Source organism: Colias croceus, chromosome 23, assembly GCF_905220415.1.
Source record: "Colias croceus chromosome 23, ilColCroc2.1".
NCBI classification, from domain to species: domain Eukaryota; kingdom Metazoa; phylum Arthropoda; class Insecta; order Lepidoptera; family Pieridae; genus Colias; species Colias croceus.
The window spans coordinates 4988333-5005131 of record NC_059559.1 but is presented as its reverse complement, the minus strand read 5'-3'; the positions used below and the strand labels follow the sequence as shown (position 1 = coordinate 5005131).

The window sequence follows — 16799 nt, the reverse complement described above, 5'->3', positions numbered from 1 at the left end:
AGTATCCATAATCCAAGTTTCAACTGACTGATACCGTCATGAATTTCTGCAATCGGCGTCATTTGGAACATGGGTGATGGGTCATGGGAACTAAGTACTTACTACTGAATACTGAGTGGTGTCCCTGTTCAGCACACAGATTCACACCTAATTAATATTAATGTTTTATAATTCACTGTTTTTTTTTCTATTTAATTTTTGTTTTATTTTTATTTTTATGTCTTTATGTGTGTGTTGAATTAAATGTCTTTTCTGTTTTGCTTTCTTTCAATATATGTTTAAACAATGTCGAAGACTCACTGACTAACTCCACCTCAGGTGATCCACTGTTCCGGTTACTTACGAGCCCGTCGTTTCGGCGAAGGCTCTGCCCCACTTGGTCTGGTGGCTGTCGGACACTCACTCCCGCCCTCCGCCGTCACAGAACTGAAGCTCCACTCCAACATGTTCATGTTCCGGGCTAGCCTTGACATGCGACTCATATTCTTGGACGCCAGGTAAGCATACACACAACACAATATAGTAACACATCAAATAGTGATCACATCAATAGCACATAGCATACATATACACACTGCGCATAGCACATAACACAACGCATAGCACATAACACAACGCATAGCACATAACACAACGCATTGCACACAACACACTGCAAACAACACATTGCACACAGCACACACACACACACAACTCAAGGTAACAACACACTACACTGCACACAACACATTGCACACAGCACACACACACACAACTCAAGGTAACAACACACTACACTGCATACAACGCATTGCACACAGCACACAACACACTGCACGCAACGAACTGCATACAACTTAGCAAACTAATTAAAAATTTATTAAAGTCCTAACATGCCGGAAAAAGCCCGCGATTTCGGGCGCGTGATACCCGGTTAAAACTTGCTCATGATGTGCTAATCTAAACTCAATCTCTCTACCATTAACTATCATTTTTACTGATTTACACAAAGAGATTTACAGTTTACACATATAGAAAATTAAAAAAAAGAATCTAGTGGAGCTGTCGGTAATTTATCAGCGAACTTGATTGCAAGGATTGACTTTCTTCTGAATATTTAAAAAGTAATTGTATAGCTGCTGTTCTGAGATGTATGATGATGATGATGGATGTAAATAATGATAAATTCAAATTTCTTCAAATAAATTAAGTAAAAACACATTAAAAAAAAGCTATGATATGAAAACAGTATATTTTTGAGACCATTAGAAGGTTAAGTTTTCTTAAGCACCTACTGCTTTTTCACGTCCAATAGGAAAATACATATCACTTACTAAAGCCCTAACAATAAATCGCAAATAATTCAAGCTCAGCCATTTGACATTGGATGTTTATTGCATTCCGAGAAGCATACAGCCAACAATACTATCGCGGATCGTTTCCATGGTAACACGATAAACTCGTGGGTTATTGTGGCAAGTTAAAAGTTAGTGCTGATTTACACAGGGTCAGTAACTGACTACAAATTCCAGGCAAATCAGTGCTGACCCGAAAAAAACCCTGTGTAAACAGATTTGAAGTCAGTACAGAGGCTTGAACTCAGCGCTGAGTTGAATATTCGGACACGAATATTTTAAAGTCAGTTGGCGCCCCCCGCCACCCGCGCACCCCTGCGTCAGCCAAATAAACCCCGTGTAAACGGACAAGTCAGTGCGTGGTTAGTCACTGCCGCTGCGTTGTAGAGTGACCACGTTTTTTTCGCTTGCGATAAAAATGACCCGTAAGCGAAGACGAAACCTTAATATTAGTGCAATTATATGGCAAAAACGAGTACCTTTGGGATATTAAATCCCTAAATCCATTTTCTTACCCATTGTCGTTTATTTTTAGTTATCTCATTTTCTACAATTTCTATTAACTTATTCAACAGCAAAATTGAAAATTTTTTAATTAAAAAAAAAACAAATAATGAAATCGTCGTTTCAGTTGTTTTCGTGAATTCATTTTCCCACTGACTTCACAAACGTGTGGTCACCGTGAGAAACGCACCACTACTACTTACTTCATGTAAACAGTTAAAGTCAGTCGCGGCGCCGAAATTGGCGCCGCGACTGACTTGTCTACTGACTGTAAATCAGCACTTATGTGTAAAGTTCTAGGCTTTGTTATATTCAGATAGCAAAGGATATTGTCGTTTTTAACAAACTAAGTATATATTGTAATACTAGATGTTCGCGACGTATAGGAGTTGTTTTTGTTTATGAAAACTTTATCAGTCACTAGCTGCGCTTCGCGGTTTCACACGCGTGGCTCCGCTCCTGTTGGTCTTAGCGTAATGATATATAGCCTATAGCTTTCCCCGATAAAGGGGCTATCTAACATCGAAAGAATTTTTCGGACCAGAAGTTCCTGAGATTAGCGCGTTCAAACAAACAAACTCTTCAGCTTTATAATATTAGTATAGATTACCCTAATCCCAGTGAAAAACCAAAAATAATTAAATGCGTTCAGATGATCTTGTGTTACAATTAGTGTCTATCACAACTTTCTTTATGTGTAGTAGTTTAAAATAGTGTTTTAAATCTAGTTCATCTAGTTACCGGAGTTATTATTACCTACTACTTAGTATTATTTTAAACGTATACTATCTATACTAATATTATAAAGCTGAAGAGTTTGTTTGAACGGGCTAAACTCAGGAACTACTAGTCCGATTTGAAAAATTCGGTGTTCGATAGCCCATTTATCGACTTTGCATTAAAGCATCAATCAGATAAATTTTACATTACCACAATTTCATCCAGATTCTTTTAAAATGATACAAACATTTGTAAGGTAATTTTGTTATTTTCACACGTTTTTTCAACGTCACGATATTCCCGTACCGTGTGTAAATGGAAACGCGCACACATTTATTGGTTCACGCCAATCAGCGGCGGGCCGAACAATCGTCGCTTCGTCGAAACATTACTATAACCGGTCGAGCCGTTCCCTATATTCACTTATAAAAGAAATACTCGCTAATATTGTTCGACACTTATACAATTACTAGCCTCGGCTTTGCCCGCGTTTTCAAAGAAAAACGCGCATACTTCCCATTCCCATGAGATTTTCGGACTAAAACCTATCCTATGTGTTAATTCAAGTTACCCTCTATATGTGTGCTTAATTTCATTGTAATCGGTTCAGTATTATTTGCGTGAAACAGTAACAAACATACACATACATCCTCACAAACTTTCACATTTATAATAATTAGTAGGATAGGAATTAGGATAGGATGTTGTACCTATGTGGTAAATATAATATCCATATTTTTAAATGTTATGAATGTTTGTCTGTCTGTTACGTATTCACGGGTAAACCACAGCAACAATGAAGATGAACTTACTTTGAAAAAATCAACTTAGTTACAGATGTTGAAATTAATTAAAATAATATACTTTACTAATGGATAGAGAAATGTTATAAGTAAGTAAGTACATAATTTCATTCCTTTTTACTATGACGATAAATTTAAACCCATAATAAGTTAAAGATATTTCAACAATTTTTTAAATAGGTACCTAGTTTGGTAACAAATTATTATGCGCTATCTTTCCGCCCGCGGCTTTGCCCGCTTTGTCTAGAATATAAACCACAATAAATTATACATTGAACCGTTTCTCTTGAATCACTCTGTCTATTAAAAAAAACCGCATCAAAATCCGTTACCTAGTTTTAAAGATTTAAGCATATTATGGTAACACTTTTTACAATTTAAAAATAATTAGATTTCTCTTTCATAACCCTCAACGAATTATTATGCGCTAGCTTTCCGCCCGCGGCTTTGCCCGCTTTGTCTAGAATATAAACAACAATAAATTATACATTGAACCCTTTCTCTTGAATCACTCTGCCTATTAAAAAAAACCGCATCAAAATCCGTTACCTAATTTTAAAGATTTAAGCATACAAAGGGAGATAGGGACAGAGAAAGCGACTTTGTTTTATACTATGTAGCGATTTAGACCGCCTTACCATATTAAATCGATCCTTACCTAGTCTAAAAATAGTAATCTATCCATACGGTAGAAACAATAATATTGGAGTACTAAGAAGTAACAATAAAATAGTTATTCAATACCAAAACATTGCACCTGAGCGCCAGATGGTTGCAACTCTATACTTCGATTTTATCTCACATCAGCAAAATTTCAAATAGATACATTGACCTAGTGATAGGTATTATCTATACTAATATTATAAAGCTGAAGAGTTTGTTTGTTTTACGCGCTAATCTCAGGAACTACCTACCTACTGAAAAATTCTTTCGGTGTTAGATAGCCCATTCGAGGAAGGCTATAATATAGGTATCATCACGCTGCGCTAACAACAGGAGCGGAGTCACGCGGGTGAAATCGCGCGGCACAGCTAGTCTATAGTCTATACTAATATTATAAAGAGGAAAGGTTTGTGTATGTATGGTTTTCACGCATAAACTACTGGACCGATTTTGATTAAATTTGGCACAGACAATCTTTAGACCCTGAGAAAGAACATGGGCTACCTTTTATTGCGAAATATGTACCACGGGCGATTAATTTTTATTACCTACATATTTGTTGTTATAGCGGCAACGGAAATACATCATTTGTGAAAATTTCAGTTTTCTAGCTTAATCACGGTTTATGAGATACAGCTTGGAGACAGACAGACAGACAGCGGAGGCTTAGTAATAGGGTCTCGTTTTACCCTGAGAATACGGAACCCTAAAACCGCTTAAACTCAACGTTTGAATTAAATATTACCTACCTACCGTTTCTAAGTGCGTCAAATATTCAAAATCGAGTCTAAAGAAGTCCGTTACATACAAATGTTATGAAAACACAAAAGATAAGCGAATCTCATTTTTCCAGAAAAAGATCAAATCCTCAAATGATATAAAAATTACTGAGCAATTATTTGAAAAAATATATCAAATGACGAAAATTGTTTCAATTAAAACTCAATCTTATTACAAAAGAATAAAATACATTTTAACTAAACAAGCTTGGTACGTGCCAAAGTGGTTTGGACGCAGATTGCTTCCGCGACGTCAGCATTGTGCAATCTATGGAGTCGTATGTTTTTATTTATAAAAATTATTATTTCATGTGAGTTTTTGTGAAATAATTATGAACAATTTATATTTAAACTAGCTTTCCGCTTGCAGCTTCGCCCGCTTTGACTAAAACCTTTTTTTTTTATAGTGGGGAAATCTTCCAAAGATACCCACGGCCCCCGGGGAAGGAGCAGTGGGTTATGTCGGTTTCTTACCGACTAAAACCCCACTGTGTTCCGTCGAGCCGCTTTAATGAGGCCGCGGGTATTTGTTAGAATTCTTCCGCGACAACTAAAACCTAATAAATTACATACTAAACCTTCGTCGAGAATCATTCTTTTATTAAAAAAACCCCATCAAAATCCGTTACGTAGTTTTAAAGATTTAAGCATACACAGGGCATAGGGACAGAGAAAGCTCCTCTGTTTTATACTATTAATGATGATGAACAACTCCACGAGTATTTTAAACTCATTCAACACCCGGGTGAATGAGTTTTAATCCTTATGTTCATAATCCTTAAAATAAAAAGTAGCCTAAGTCACTCCTTATTACATCGGCTAAATGTCTGTGAAACTAGGGAGGCTATCGTTCTGCAACAAACATACAGACATCAAATTAGGTAGGTAACTAGTGTAAAAATTACTTTTTTGATGATGTATACATCCATATGCTTTTTGTAAAAAGCGGTAATTTCATTATTACAACAAGTGATAACTGCGTTAAAAACAACCGACTTCAAACTTGCACTTGCAACATTTACAAATACAGACAAAAATGCTCATAAAATAGAAACGACTGGGCCTATTCGAATAAAATTTTTATGGGACCAATTCGACAACATCCCGCATCGAATAAAAAAAGAATCACGTAAATCGGTTCAGAAACCTCGGAGTAATCGGTGTACATACATAAAAAAAACATACCGGCCGAATTGATAACCTCCTCCTTTTTTTGACGTCGGTTAAATACACACTCTAATTTTATTTTTGGTATAGATAAATACATGCGACTCCACACCTTTTTGTTCGCTAACCACTCCACTAGGCGTCAACTGCCAGCATAATTGCTACGCCTTCAAGTTTGCAGAATCGATCTCCGTAAAATAACTACAGTTTATATTATTATTTGTAACTAGCTGCGCTCCGCGGTTTCACCCGCGTGTCTCCGCTCCTGTTGGTCTTAGATTGCAATATAATATAGTCGTCCTCGATGAATAGGCTATCTAACACTATTTTCAAATCGGACCTGTAGTTCGTGAGATAAGCGCGTTCAAACAAACAAACAATCTCTTCAGCTTTATAATATTAAGTATAGATATTCTTTATAAATTTAAAGTTCTAGGCAAAAAACTAATTATTAAATTATTATTAAAAAATTAATCACACGAAATAACGATGAAATAAAGAAAATCACTTACGTGCATAAACTTACTAACTAAATACCTACGTGAGTTTACGATAAAAAATTGGATTTTTTTTGTCATAAAATCACAGTAACAACTTACAAAGTCGTTGGTTACTATCATTTCACACATTTCAGTTTTTGATGTTTGCTAGGTATATGACATAATTTACCATTAACAAAAGACAACTTAAGAGATCTTTACCTTTCCATTATCTATAATCACCATTAAGTGCTTACCCATCCAAAAACAAACCACGCTCTACGCTGCTTAACCCTTCAAAAACCACTTAAGCTATAATATAACAGCTTCCTCTAAAAATGAATTACAAGCTTGCATAAACAATATGTTTAAATTTAGAACAATAGAACCCCCATTTAAAAATCGAACGTGATTCAAAAAGCGGAAGTCGAGCGCCCTCTATGCTTAATTGGCGGAAGTGATAGGTTTTTGTGTCAACAGATTTTTTGAAGGGTGTAATCTGACGCTTGGCAAATTATTTTTTCGCTTCATTGATATTGGAGAGGGTGAAAAAAGTATGGTGTTTGCTTTTTTTTAAACAAATATGCAATAAAAATTACAGTTGCACTTTTTATTATAGACACTTATTGGTCTTACCCTAAATAACAATTTAAACACAGGTTAACTTTAAGCCAGGGATCTGTCACTTTAATAGTTGTCTGTGAAATACGACAAAATCAGATTAAAGAGAACCCGCCCTGTCTAAAGTTCTTTGTGGTAAGACAGTGTTAGTTTTAATATGTCAAAATTAAAAGTCAATAAATCCAGTGGACATTGTCTTCTTGCTTTTTAACACGCTTTTTTACACGCTTTATTACACGCTTTATATTAGCTTCACCTGTATGTTTGTATGTTTGTAACCGACTTCTTTGGGCGCGAATTTGACCCACTTTAAACGGCCAGATTTCGTTCAAACTTTGAATATTTATTGAGGACCGATTACAATACACTAATTTGATAAAATTTTCTATTTTTAAGTTCGGTTTTCTATAAAAAGCGTGTTTTTTAGTTTTTTTAAACTATTATATTATTTAGCTTCACCTGTATGTTTGTATGTAACCGACTCCTTTCGACTCGATTTACAGACAGATTTAATTCAAACTTTGTACACTTATTACAAGGATCGGTGACGATACAACAACTTAATAAGTTTATCTTATCTTTATGAATATTAACCGTGTTTTTTATTTTTGAAGTGAAAATTCTTTAGGCGCGTTGAGAGTAAAATTTCAACGTCATGGCAATACCGTCTCGTCATGGAGTATCATTGAATAAATAATAATAAATAATAAATAAATATTATAGGACATTATTACACAAATCGACCTAGTCCCACAGTGAGGTCAATTAAGGCTTGTGTTGTGGGTACTAGGCGACGATAAATATAATATTTAATAAATACATATATAGATAATAACACCCAGACCCAAGAACAAATAATTGAGTTCATCACACAAATATTTGCCCTGACCGGGGATCGAACCCGGGACCGTCGGCTCAGTAGGCAGCACTTTACCACTGCGCCAACCGCGTCGTCGAATCTTACTAAAGTAGTTTCACTTCTGACGCTTTTTTTAATTTTATGTTTTATTTCTTACAGAGTAGCGTCACTAACAGGTTATGAACCACAGGATCTGATAGAGAAGACGTTATATCACTACATACACGGCACCGATGTCCTGCATATGAGATATTCGCATTGCACATGTAAGTTACATTTAGATATGAATAAAAATAAATAAAACATCCAAATTATAGATCATTACAATCACCTATTTATTAATTTATTTCAAAGAAAGTGCTCAATTACATGCTTTGCTATTCCTATGTAAACAAAACATCCTTTTGTGTTGATCCGGAAAAGCATCATTTTCACCTACTAAAATATCGTTATCTAACTTAAGCGCGTCACACACGGTGAAGATACTATATCCCTGTAGAACCGCCATCCTGTTACAAATAACCCGAAATTTTGTGGGTCATTTGTAACAGGATGGCGGTTCTACAGGGGTCTTAGTACGCAATGACAAAAAGAAAAAATGATGGTCAGAACGATGATACCGGATACCTTAAGATACTATAACGTTTTATATTAGAAAGAAGAAAGAAAGAAGAAAGAAAGAAAAAACATTTAATCCAACACACAAAGATAAAAGAAATAAAACATACAAAGAAAAAACAACAAGGTAACATGCATCGAACAAAAACAATATGAAAATTACAATAAAAAGAAGTATGCATACCATTTACATTATACAACAATAGGTCAAAGGTATTGTGTGGTTGAATATATGTGTGTTGGATAGGGATACCACTCAGGAAATCTGTGGCTTTAGAGTATCTTAAGATAAAATATTATAGTATCTTCACCGTGTGTGACGCGCTTTATTGTTTTATGATTGTCTCTACGCACTCTCTTACTAGCCCATAGAGTTGATGGGAGAGGCAAAATAGTTGCGGAGACAAAAGTTGCTCTTGCGCGCTATAAGCTCTTATATTTCATCAACTCCAACAGTTTTAATACGCTTATATCTATACTAATATTATAAAGCTGAAGAGTTTGTTTGTTTGTTTGTTTGAACGCGCTAATCTCGGGAACTACTGGTCCGATTTGAAAAATTCTTTCGTTGTTATATAGCCCATTTATCGAGGAAGGTATAGGCTATGTGTCATCACGCTACGAGCTAGGAGCCACGGGGGTGAAACCGCGCGGAGCAGCTAGTATAGATATATATATGGGGTCTATAACTATTTTTATTAAATACTAGCTTTCCGCCCGCGGCTTCGCCCGCGTTTTCAAAGAAAACCCGCATAGTTCCCATTCCCGTTCCCGTGGGATTTCCGGGATAAAACCTATCCTATGTCCTTTCTCGGGAATCAAAATATCTCTATACCAAATTTCATGAAAATTGGTTCAGTAGTTAAGGCGTGATTGAGTAACAGACAGACAGACAGACAGAGTTACTTTCGCATTTATAATATTAGTATGGATTACATCAGTACCAATAGAATAATTTCTTTATTTTTTCGCATCAACAGTGTTAACAAAGGGCCAAGTGACCTCCCGGTACTACCGGTTCCTCACGAAATCTGGAGGTTGGGTTTGGATGCAGAGCTATGCTACTATCGTACACAACTCCAGGTCTTCTCGACCACACTGTATCGTTTCTGTTAATTATGTTCTCAGGTAAGATTTTTTTTTATATTTTCTCGTTTAATTTTGTAATTTAATTTTTACGGATTTTAAACGCGATTTATTCATTATATTATTTTAACCAGTTTCGAATACTTTTTTTTAATAAAGACAACCGCAATTTTTACAATTTTTAAATACCTACATTTTTTAATCTACAAGTAAAATTTTAAATCTGTACTTATAATATTGTAAAGGTGAAGAGTTTGTTTGTTTGTTTAAACGCGCAAATCTCGGGAACAACTGGTCCGATTTGAAAAATTCTTTTGGTGTTTGATAGCCCATTTATCGACGAAGGCTATAGGCTATATATCATCACGCTAAGACCAACAGGAGCGGAGCAATGCGGGTGAAACCGCGCGGCACAGCTAGTTACTGATATATTTCATTGAGAATCATGGGTGGTCTTAACTGTTATTTATTTTTCAGTGACATAGAAGAAAAGAACCTCATCCTCAACATAGAGCAAGGCCCACCGAAAAACAACGAACCGCACAGACAAACAGACAAACTCAACGAGGACTTCAGCCCAGACTCTAGTTACACTTACCCAGAATATAATTTGCCCATACTACCAACTTACGACACTACAGAAGAATACCAAAATGGTTACCAGGAAATCTTCTATGAAAACTACACAGAACCCGAAGTTGCCAATTACGCATATCCACAAAATCAACGGCCATTTTCTGCAAGTTCTTCCTCTTGTTCGTCTATAGAAAGTTCTGAAGTCAACCAATTTAATTATACAATTTACTATGGGCAGAATCAAAATGGCCGACCGGATAGTTTCGGCAATTTCGGGAAATTACCAAGTCCAACAGTACAAGAGGGTTATACGAGTGTGATTGTGGATAATACACAGCAATTCCATCATGGAAGTAATGTTAATGAGTTTGTTCATTGATACCTCGTGACTGATTTGTCTGAGTAGTTCGAGCAATAACTTTAAATATCAATTTTATGCCAGAACACACGTGTCAGAAGTGAAACTTCTTTGGCAAGATTTTAATTATTTCTTTTCAATAAGGTTCAAAGATGTGACGGAATTCCTAGTCGATCTAGAAATTTTACTCTAAAGAAGTTTCACTTCAAAAATGTATTTAATTTTTCCATCAGATTCGTCATTGTTATATTTCATTTTAAACTACATATTGATATTAAGAACAAATAATAATTATTAATCTCTTCAAAATATTGTATTCTTAACAATAAAAAAAGAGGAAAAGCCATCTATAAAACACATCAACATGAAAGATTACATATAGTAGTGGCTAAAGAATAGACCCTTGAAGCACCCCAAGCTTCATTATAAATACTTGTATAGTTTACATTTAATTGTGAACGTAAATATTATTATAAAAAATGTGTGCGTGTACTAGAGTACACACGTAAGAAGTGAAACTTCTTTATGACCTTATTTTTTAAAACATAATTTACTATATGAAACTTTACAGAAATACGTCGAATCACGCGTGGTAGGGATAAGAAAAAGATGGCGCGTAACGGAAAAATGTCGCGCGTAACGAAAAAATGTTACACTAAATTTTGTTCCAACCTCGATAAAGAAGTTTCACTTCAAAAAGCATTTTCTTCATACATTGACATCATAAGGCTGGTTCCAATCCATACTAATATTATAAATGCGAAAGTAACTCTGTCTGTCTGTCTGTCTGTTACTCAATCACGCCTAAACTACTGAACCAATTTGCATGAAATTTGGTATGGAGATATTTTGATACCCGAGAAAGGACATAGGCTACCTTTTATTGCGCAATATGTACCACGGGCGAAGCCAGGGCGGACCACTAGTAAATTTATAAAAATATGTAATACGTAATAAGTAATTTAATTATGTACTTAATCGAATGCTTTCCAAAAGTCAGTTTTAAATTGTTAAAAATGCATCGATCTTGCCTTAAAATTAGATATTTGCTTGTCGAATATTACAACAATATTATTAATAAATTTTGTAAATAATTTGTATAGATTCTGTTAAGTTTGTAAATAATTATTATTAGACTTAGTAAAAACTAATAAATTCAACCTAATTTATTAAAGGGGGGCAAGTATCTCGCCTTGCGGCGGTGTTGTAAACAACTCCGGCTGAGTGGCCAGACGGCCGGAGCCTAGGGCGACTGAGTGAGGAACCTACGGACTATCCGAGCGTTGTCCAGCAAGACTGCCCGCTGTATCCCCACTGTCATGGGCTTCACCGGTAAATCCAACCTCCTTAAATATTGTTTTAAGGAGGTAGGAACCAGCCCATTGGTGGACACAACTATGGGGATTATCTCGGCAGACACACCGCCCCACATCTCGACTACCTCATGCGCCAGATCCAGATATTTGAGCCGTTTATCTGAATCGGCCTTAACAAGATTGTCGTCATGTGGGATAGTGATGTCTACCAAGAAAATCCTGGAAGTTGCTAGGTCCATCACCACAATATCAGGTCTATTTGCTAGAATAGTCCTGTCTGTGACGATGGGCCGATCCCAGTACAATTTGGCACGGTTATTTTCCAGGACCGGCTCCGGCGCGTACTTGTAATAAGGCACTTTTCCGTCAAGAAGGCCATACTTCAGAGCGAGCTCTTGGTGGATAATCCTAGCTGCTAGGTTGTGCCTGTGCAAATACTCAGTGTTGGCAAGCATGGAACAACCGGAAGTAACATGTCGGAGAGTTTCTCCAGGACGGTGACACATACGACATAAGTCCTGGGTCCCGTCCTTTATGATGTACTTCCGATAATTGTTCGTCTTAACCACCTGATCCTGTATCGCACAGACAAAACCCTCGGTTTCCCCAAAGAGGTCACCGAAACGCAGCCAGTGCACGGAGGACAAGAAATCTACATGAGGTTCATGCAGAATCCTGTGAAACCTACCGTGTAGCTCTTTCTCTTTCCATATGGCCTCCCTGTCGGAAATGCTGAGCACCACCGGCTTTTGCCAGTCCTGTTTGGCCAGGGATAGGGGAGTGAGTCCTTTGTCACATTCTATGACTTCAGCATGGATTGCATGACCAACCATTGCGAGGAAATAGTCTCTGAGTTTGCATATCTCACGATTGTGCAGCGATTGGGCACTTAACATGCCACGACCACCGCACTTTCTAGGGATATACAGCCTCATCACTGACGATTTCGGGTGATGCAACCGATGCAGAGTCATAGTTGTGCGGACTTTCCGATCCAGGGCGTTCAGTTCGGTCTGAGTCCACTTGAGTACGCCAAATGTGTACAGGAGAACGGGCATGACCCAGGTATTGAACGCTCGTATTTTGTTCACGCCTGACAAATAGCTGTTGAAAACTTTTGTCATGCGTTCACAAAATACCTCGGCAACATCCTGTTTCACGCTCGCCCCCTCCACACATATGTTCTGTGACATACCCAAGTACCGGTAAGTTTCAGCCTCTGTAAGTACTCTAAGATGGGCCGCGCCAGATGGTGTTATGTCATCAGACGCGGTTACTTTACCCCGCTCCACATGTATAACCGCACACTTATCCACCCCAAGTTCCATGCCAATGGAGCCGCTAAAATCACACGTGATCTTTAGCAGCTCCGTTAACCTGGACCTATTAGGCGCAAATAATTTGAGATCATCCATGTAGAGCAGATGGTTAAGTCTTAGGCCACCCCTGCGAAGCTGAAATCCGGACCCTAATCTCTCAAGCAAATAGCTTAGAGGGTTTAGTGCCACAACCTAATTATTATTATAGTATTATTAATGTTTTAAAAATGTATTCAAATAAGATTTTTTTGCTTACAATCGATTTTTTTGTGAAAACTTTGAACAAAAATATGTTATTTATAAACAAAAAACATTTAAAATCATATATCATGTACTAGACAATAATAGTCATATAATAATTATTATAAAAATGTAAATATTAATTAAGTACTCATTTATTTATATTTTCATATATTTCAAGTTCTAATTCTAATAATAATGGAATAATAAAATTTTTACAAATAATTTTTTATTTCTTTTGCGATTTTGCGAACGTATTTTTAATATAAAATTATGTTTTTAGAAATCTGAGGCTATGTTATTTCAGTATTATAATGATCTGTTTAGTTTTATTTTTAATTTTAGCTTTAATCAAAAATTGCTTTAAAATTTGTATTTTTTTTTGTATTCAGCCTAATATTTTTTTTATTTCACGGTCATTTTTTTCTGAATATACATATATTTGTAATATATTATTTTTACAAAAGATCTTAAGTTTATATAAGGACTGAGATCGGCTAGTCGGTAACATATCCAAGCTTTTGATAATGTAATAATATTTAATAATATATTTATCTAGTAATCTATTTTCTTTTATTTTTTTTATACTTCCTAACTACCGACCATATCCCTACTTATCCTTTACTAGACCTTCTAAAAAGAGACAATATACACATTTCAGAAATATCAATAAACTGCTATTAAAACCCCATATTTTTGTGATTCAAATATCCTGGTAAAAAGGCTTTAGCTTAGAAACGGGTTCAATTCCCGTTGGAGTCTAGCAAAAAAAATCTCGTTCTGACAGGACACACATAGCTGATCGACACTAAATAAAATAGATCAGAAAAATAGGTTCAAAATTAAAAAGCAGCATATCCTTTCTATGCCAATACACTTTTATTCAAAAACGCAAAATAAATCTCGAAGTATGCACATAGCGCCATCTAGTGTCATATTAACAAAGGTTGTAATGATACGAAAAAAAGACAATTGCAACATATATTATTTTTCTCATGAGCTGCATTTTACTATACATTGTACGATTTAGTATTTCAAATTTAAGTATTTTTCGCGAGCAAGCAAAAAGAAAGCTAAAAACATCATCATTATATTGTCACATTTTAATATAGCACCATCTAGTAGCCCAGCTTCTTTAGGCACCGAAAAAATAAATTCTCGACATAACAAAACTATGAGAATTTACCTACGATGCCGTTTGAAAACAGCGAAATCAAACAATTTGCCTTGGACACATAATATATAGTTGTTGTTCTAAATATTACATAGGTAAGTATATTAAAATTTATTAACATGCCGCTAGATGGTGCTGTCTGAAAACTTTGAGAATGAAGATGAAATATTTAACGAAACCGGCTTTGCTACTGTTATTTATATTTATTAAATTACAAATATGAAAAATACATTACTGTAACAGCTTTTATAAAAAGTAACGGAATTGACAACATTTCAAAATTTTAAGCTACTTATTTTTTTATTTTAATGAAAACTAGATCAAAAATTATGATACACGTATTTTTTGCTTTTTCTAAATATCGAAGTTTTCATTCATCTTTTTGAGTTTTAAAATCATCTCATTCTAAAATGTCGTAAGCGCCAAATGACGTCATACATACGGAGGAATACATTTTTTCCTTTGCCACATAACTAGTTTAAATTAAAAAGAAATCTTGACAGTTGACATTTTGGCACATTTGTCACTTTGATTCGTCAAGTTTTGTAAATATTGTTATTTGTTATTTGCTGATCCAAATTTTAAACAAAAGAAACTTATTCACAAGTACTGATGATGATGACTTTATGCAGGATTTGTTAAGGGGTGCTGGAAATTTCTGGGAAGCAAATATACTATCCCAAAAACGTTGGAAAGTGTTAAATAAATACAACTTTTAGTAAGTAAACAAAGTCTTTTATTTCAAGAAAATTATGAACACTATAGGCACTATTTGTATAATATAAATAAATTGGTCCAACTCCAATCAAACAAACATCGCGGTAATGAGATTAAATTAGAAAACCAAAACACAATAACACGATTTAAAAGTTTGTTGACATGATTCATTCACAAAAATGACATTAATATGAAATTTGACACATGCCATACCCTGTAAATGTCAGTGATAGTTTTTTTTTTTAACTTTTTTTAAATTAGGCTAAGGCTCATTTTTATTCCTCCGTATGTATGACGTCATCATCACATTTATCGTTTTTATTTAATTTCTCTTAAAATATGCGATAAAAAAATGAAATAATTTTTTTTCTGTAATCGCAAGAGCAAAATAAAGAAACGGTATTTTTCTTTTATGGCCTTATAAAAAATGAAATGTTGTCAAGAATACCTACTATAAGTTATAACTAGGTAAGATTTAAATTTCTGAATTTGCAAGTAATATGTGCAGGTTATAATATTACCAATTACCATATCCCATCCCTTAGCTTGTCGTAGATTATTCTTTCCGAAAACCCAGTAAATAAAAGGTACAGTTGTAATTACATGTATATCCGCAAAACGGCTGTACCATTTATTAATCGTTTACTTTTAATTACCAGTATCCTATAGATTATTAATATTATAAATGCGAAAGTAACTCTGTCTGTTACGCTTTCCCGCTTAAACCTCTCAACCGATTTTGATGAAATTTGGCACAATCTTTAGAATCGGAAAAATAACATAGGCTACCTTTTAATGCGAAATATGTACCACAGGCGAACCCGGGGCGGACCACTAGTGATAATATAACGTGTGCTTTTGATAGACTAAAAAAATAGAAAATCCCATGTAGTTGTTATGGAATTAGTACATAAAGGGAGTTTTCAAATAAAATAGCAACATAAAAAACAATCATTTATTAACAACGTCTTACACACAATTCTTATAAAAATAACTTTTATTACAGCGCCCTCTGTCATTTACGGGCTGAATCACTTCAATATTTTAAATTTAAATATTTCAAAGTTTCGCTTAGTTAAAACTAGATGTCGTTTTACCAAAATACCTTAAAACTTACAGTACTCCAAAACTAATAATGCGCATGCAAATCTTCGCTTATTGTCGTATTTCCAAAATGTATTTCATTTGACTAAACAAATTTTACTAAATTATGCACGAAGAAAATGCATTTAACCACTCTATACAGAGTGTAATCGTTAAGTGTGCACAAGCGATTATTCCGTAACTATTGCAGATATCGAAAAACTTTAAACTTATATCGAAAGTACTTAACTTAATGAGTAAAATGGCCATAATACATTTTTAAAAATAAAACGAGAAATATCCAAAAATGTTACATTAAACGCTCCCATACATTTGATTTCTCATACATTTTGTATTCATAGCAGATTTTCGAAATGACGTCC

At 35.0% G+C, this 16799-nt stretch overlaps 2 protein-coding genes across 4 annotated transcripts in view; one reads left to right on the top strand and one right to left on the bottom strand.

The window, feature by feature from the left end:
- The window catches only part of LOC123702126 (protein single-minded), a 50114-nt gene extending 39354 nt beyond the window's left edge, over positions 1-10760 (top strand). For all 3 annotated transcript variants that reach the window (XM_045649783.1, XM_045649782.1, XM_045649781.1), the window contains exons 6-9: positions 319-497; positions 8089-8195; positions 9528-9675; positions 10111-10760. In XM_045649783.1, coding sequence (XP_045505739.1) covers positions 319-497; positions 8089-8195; positions 9528-9675; positions 10111-10588 — 912 coding nt within the window. In that variant the 3' untranslated portion in view covers positions 10589-10760. The remainder of the gene's footprint in view (positions 1-318; positions 498-8088; positions 8196-9527; positions 9676-10110) is intronic.
- Positions 10761-11810: 1050 nt separating this feature from the next.
- Positions 11811-13298, bottom strand: LOC123702588. Its single transcript, XM_045650360.1, has one exon. The coding sequence runs from the start codon at positions 13296-13298 to the stop codon at positions 11811-11813; it is 1488 nt and encodes a 495-aa protein (XP_045506316.1).
- Positions 13299-16799: the final 3501 nt, after the last annotated feature.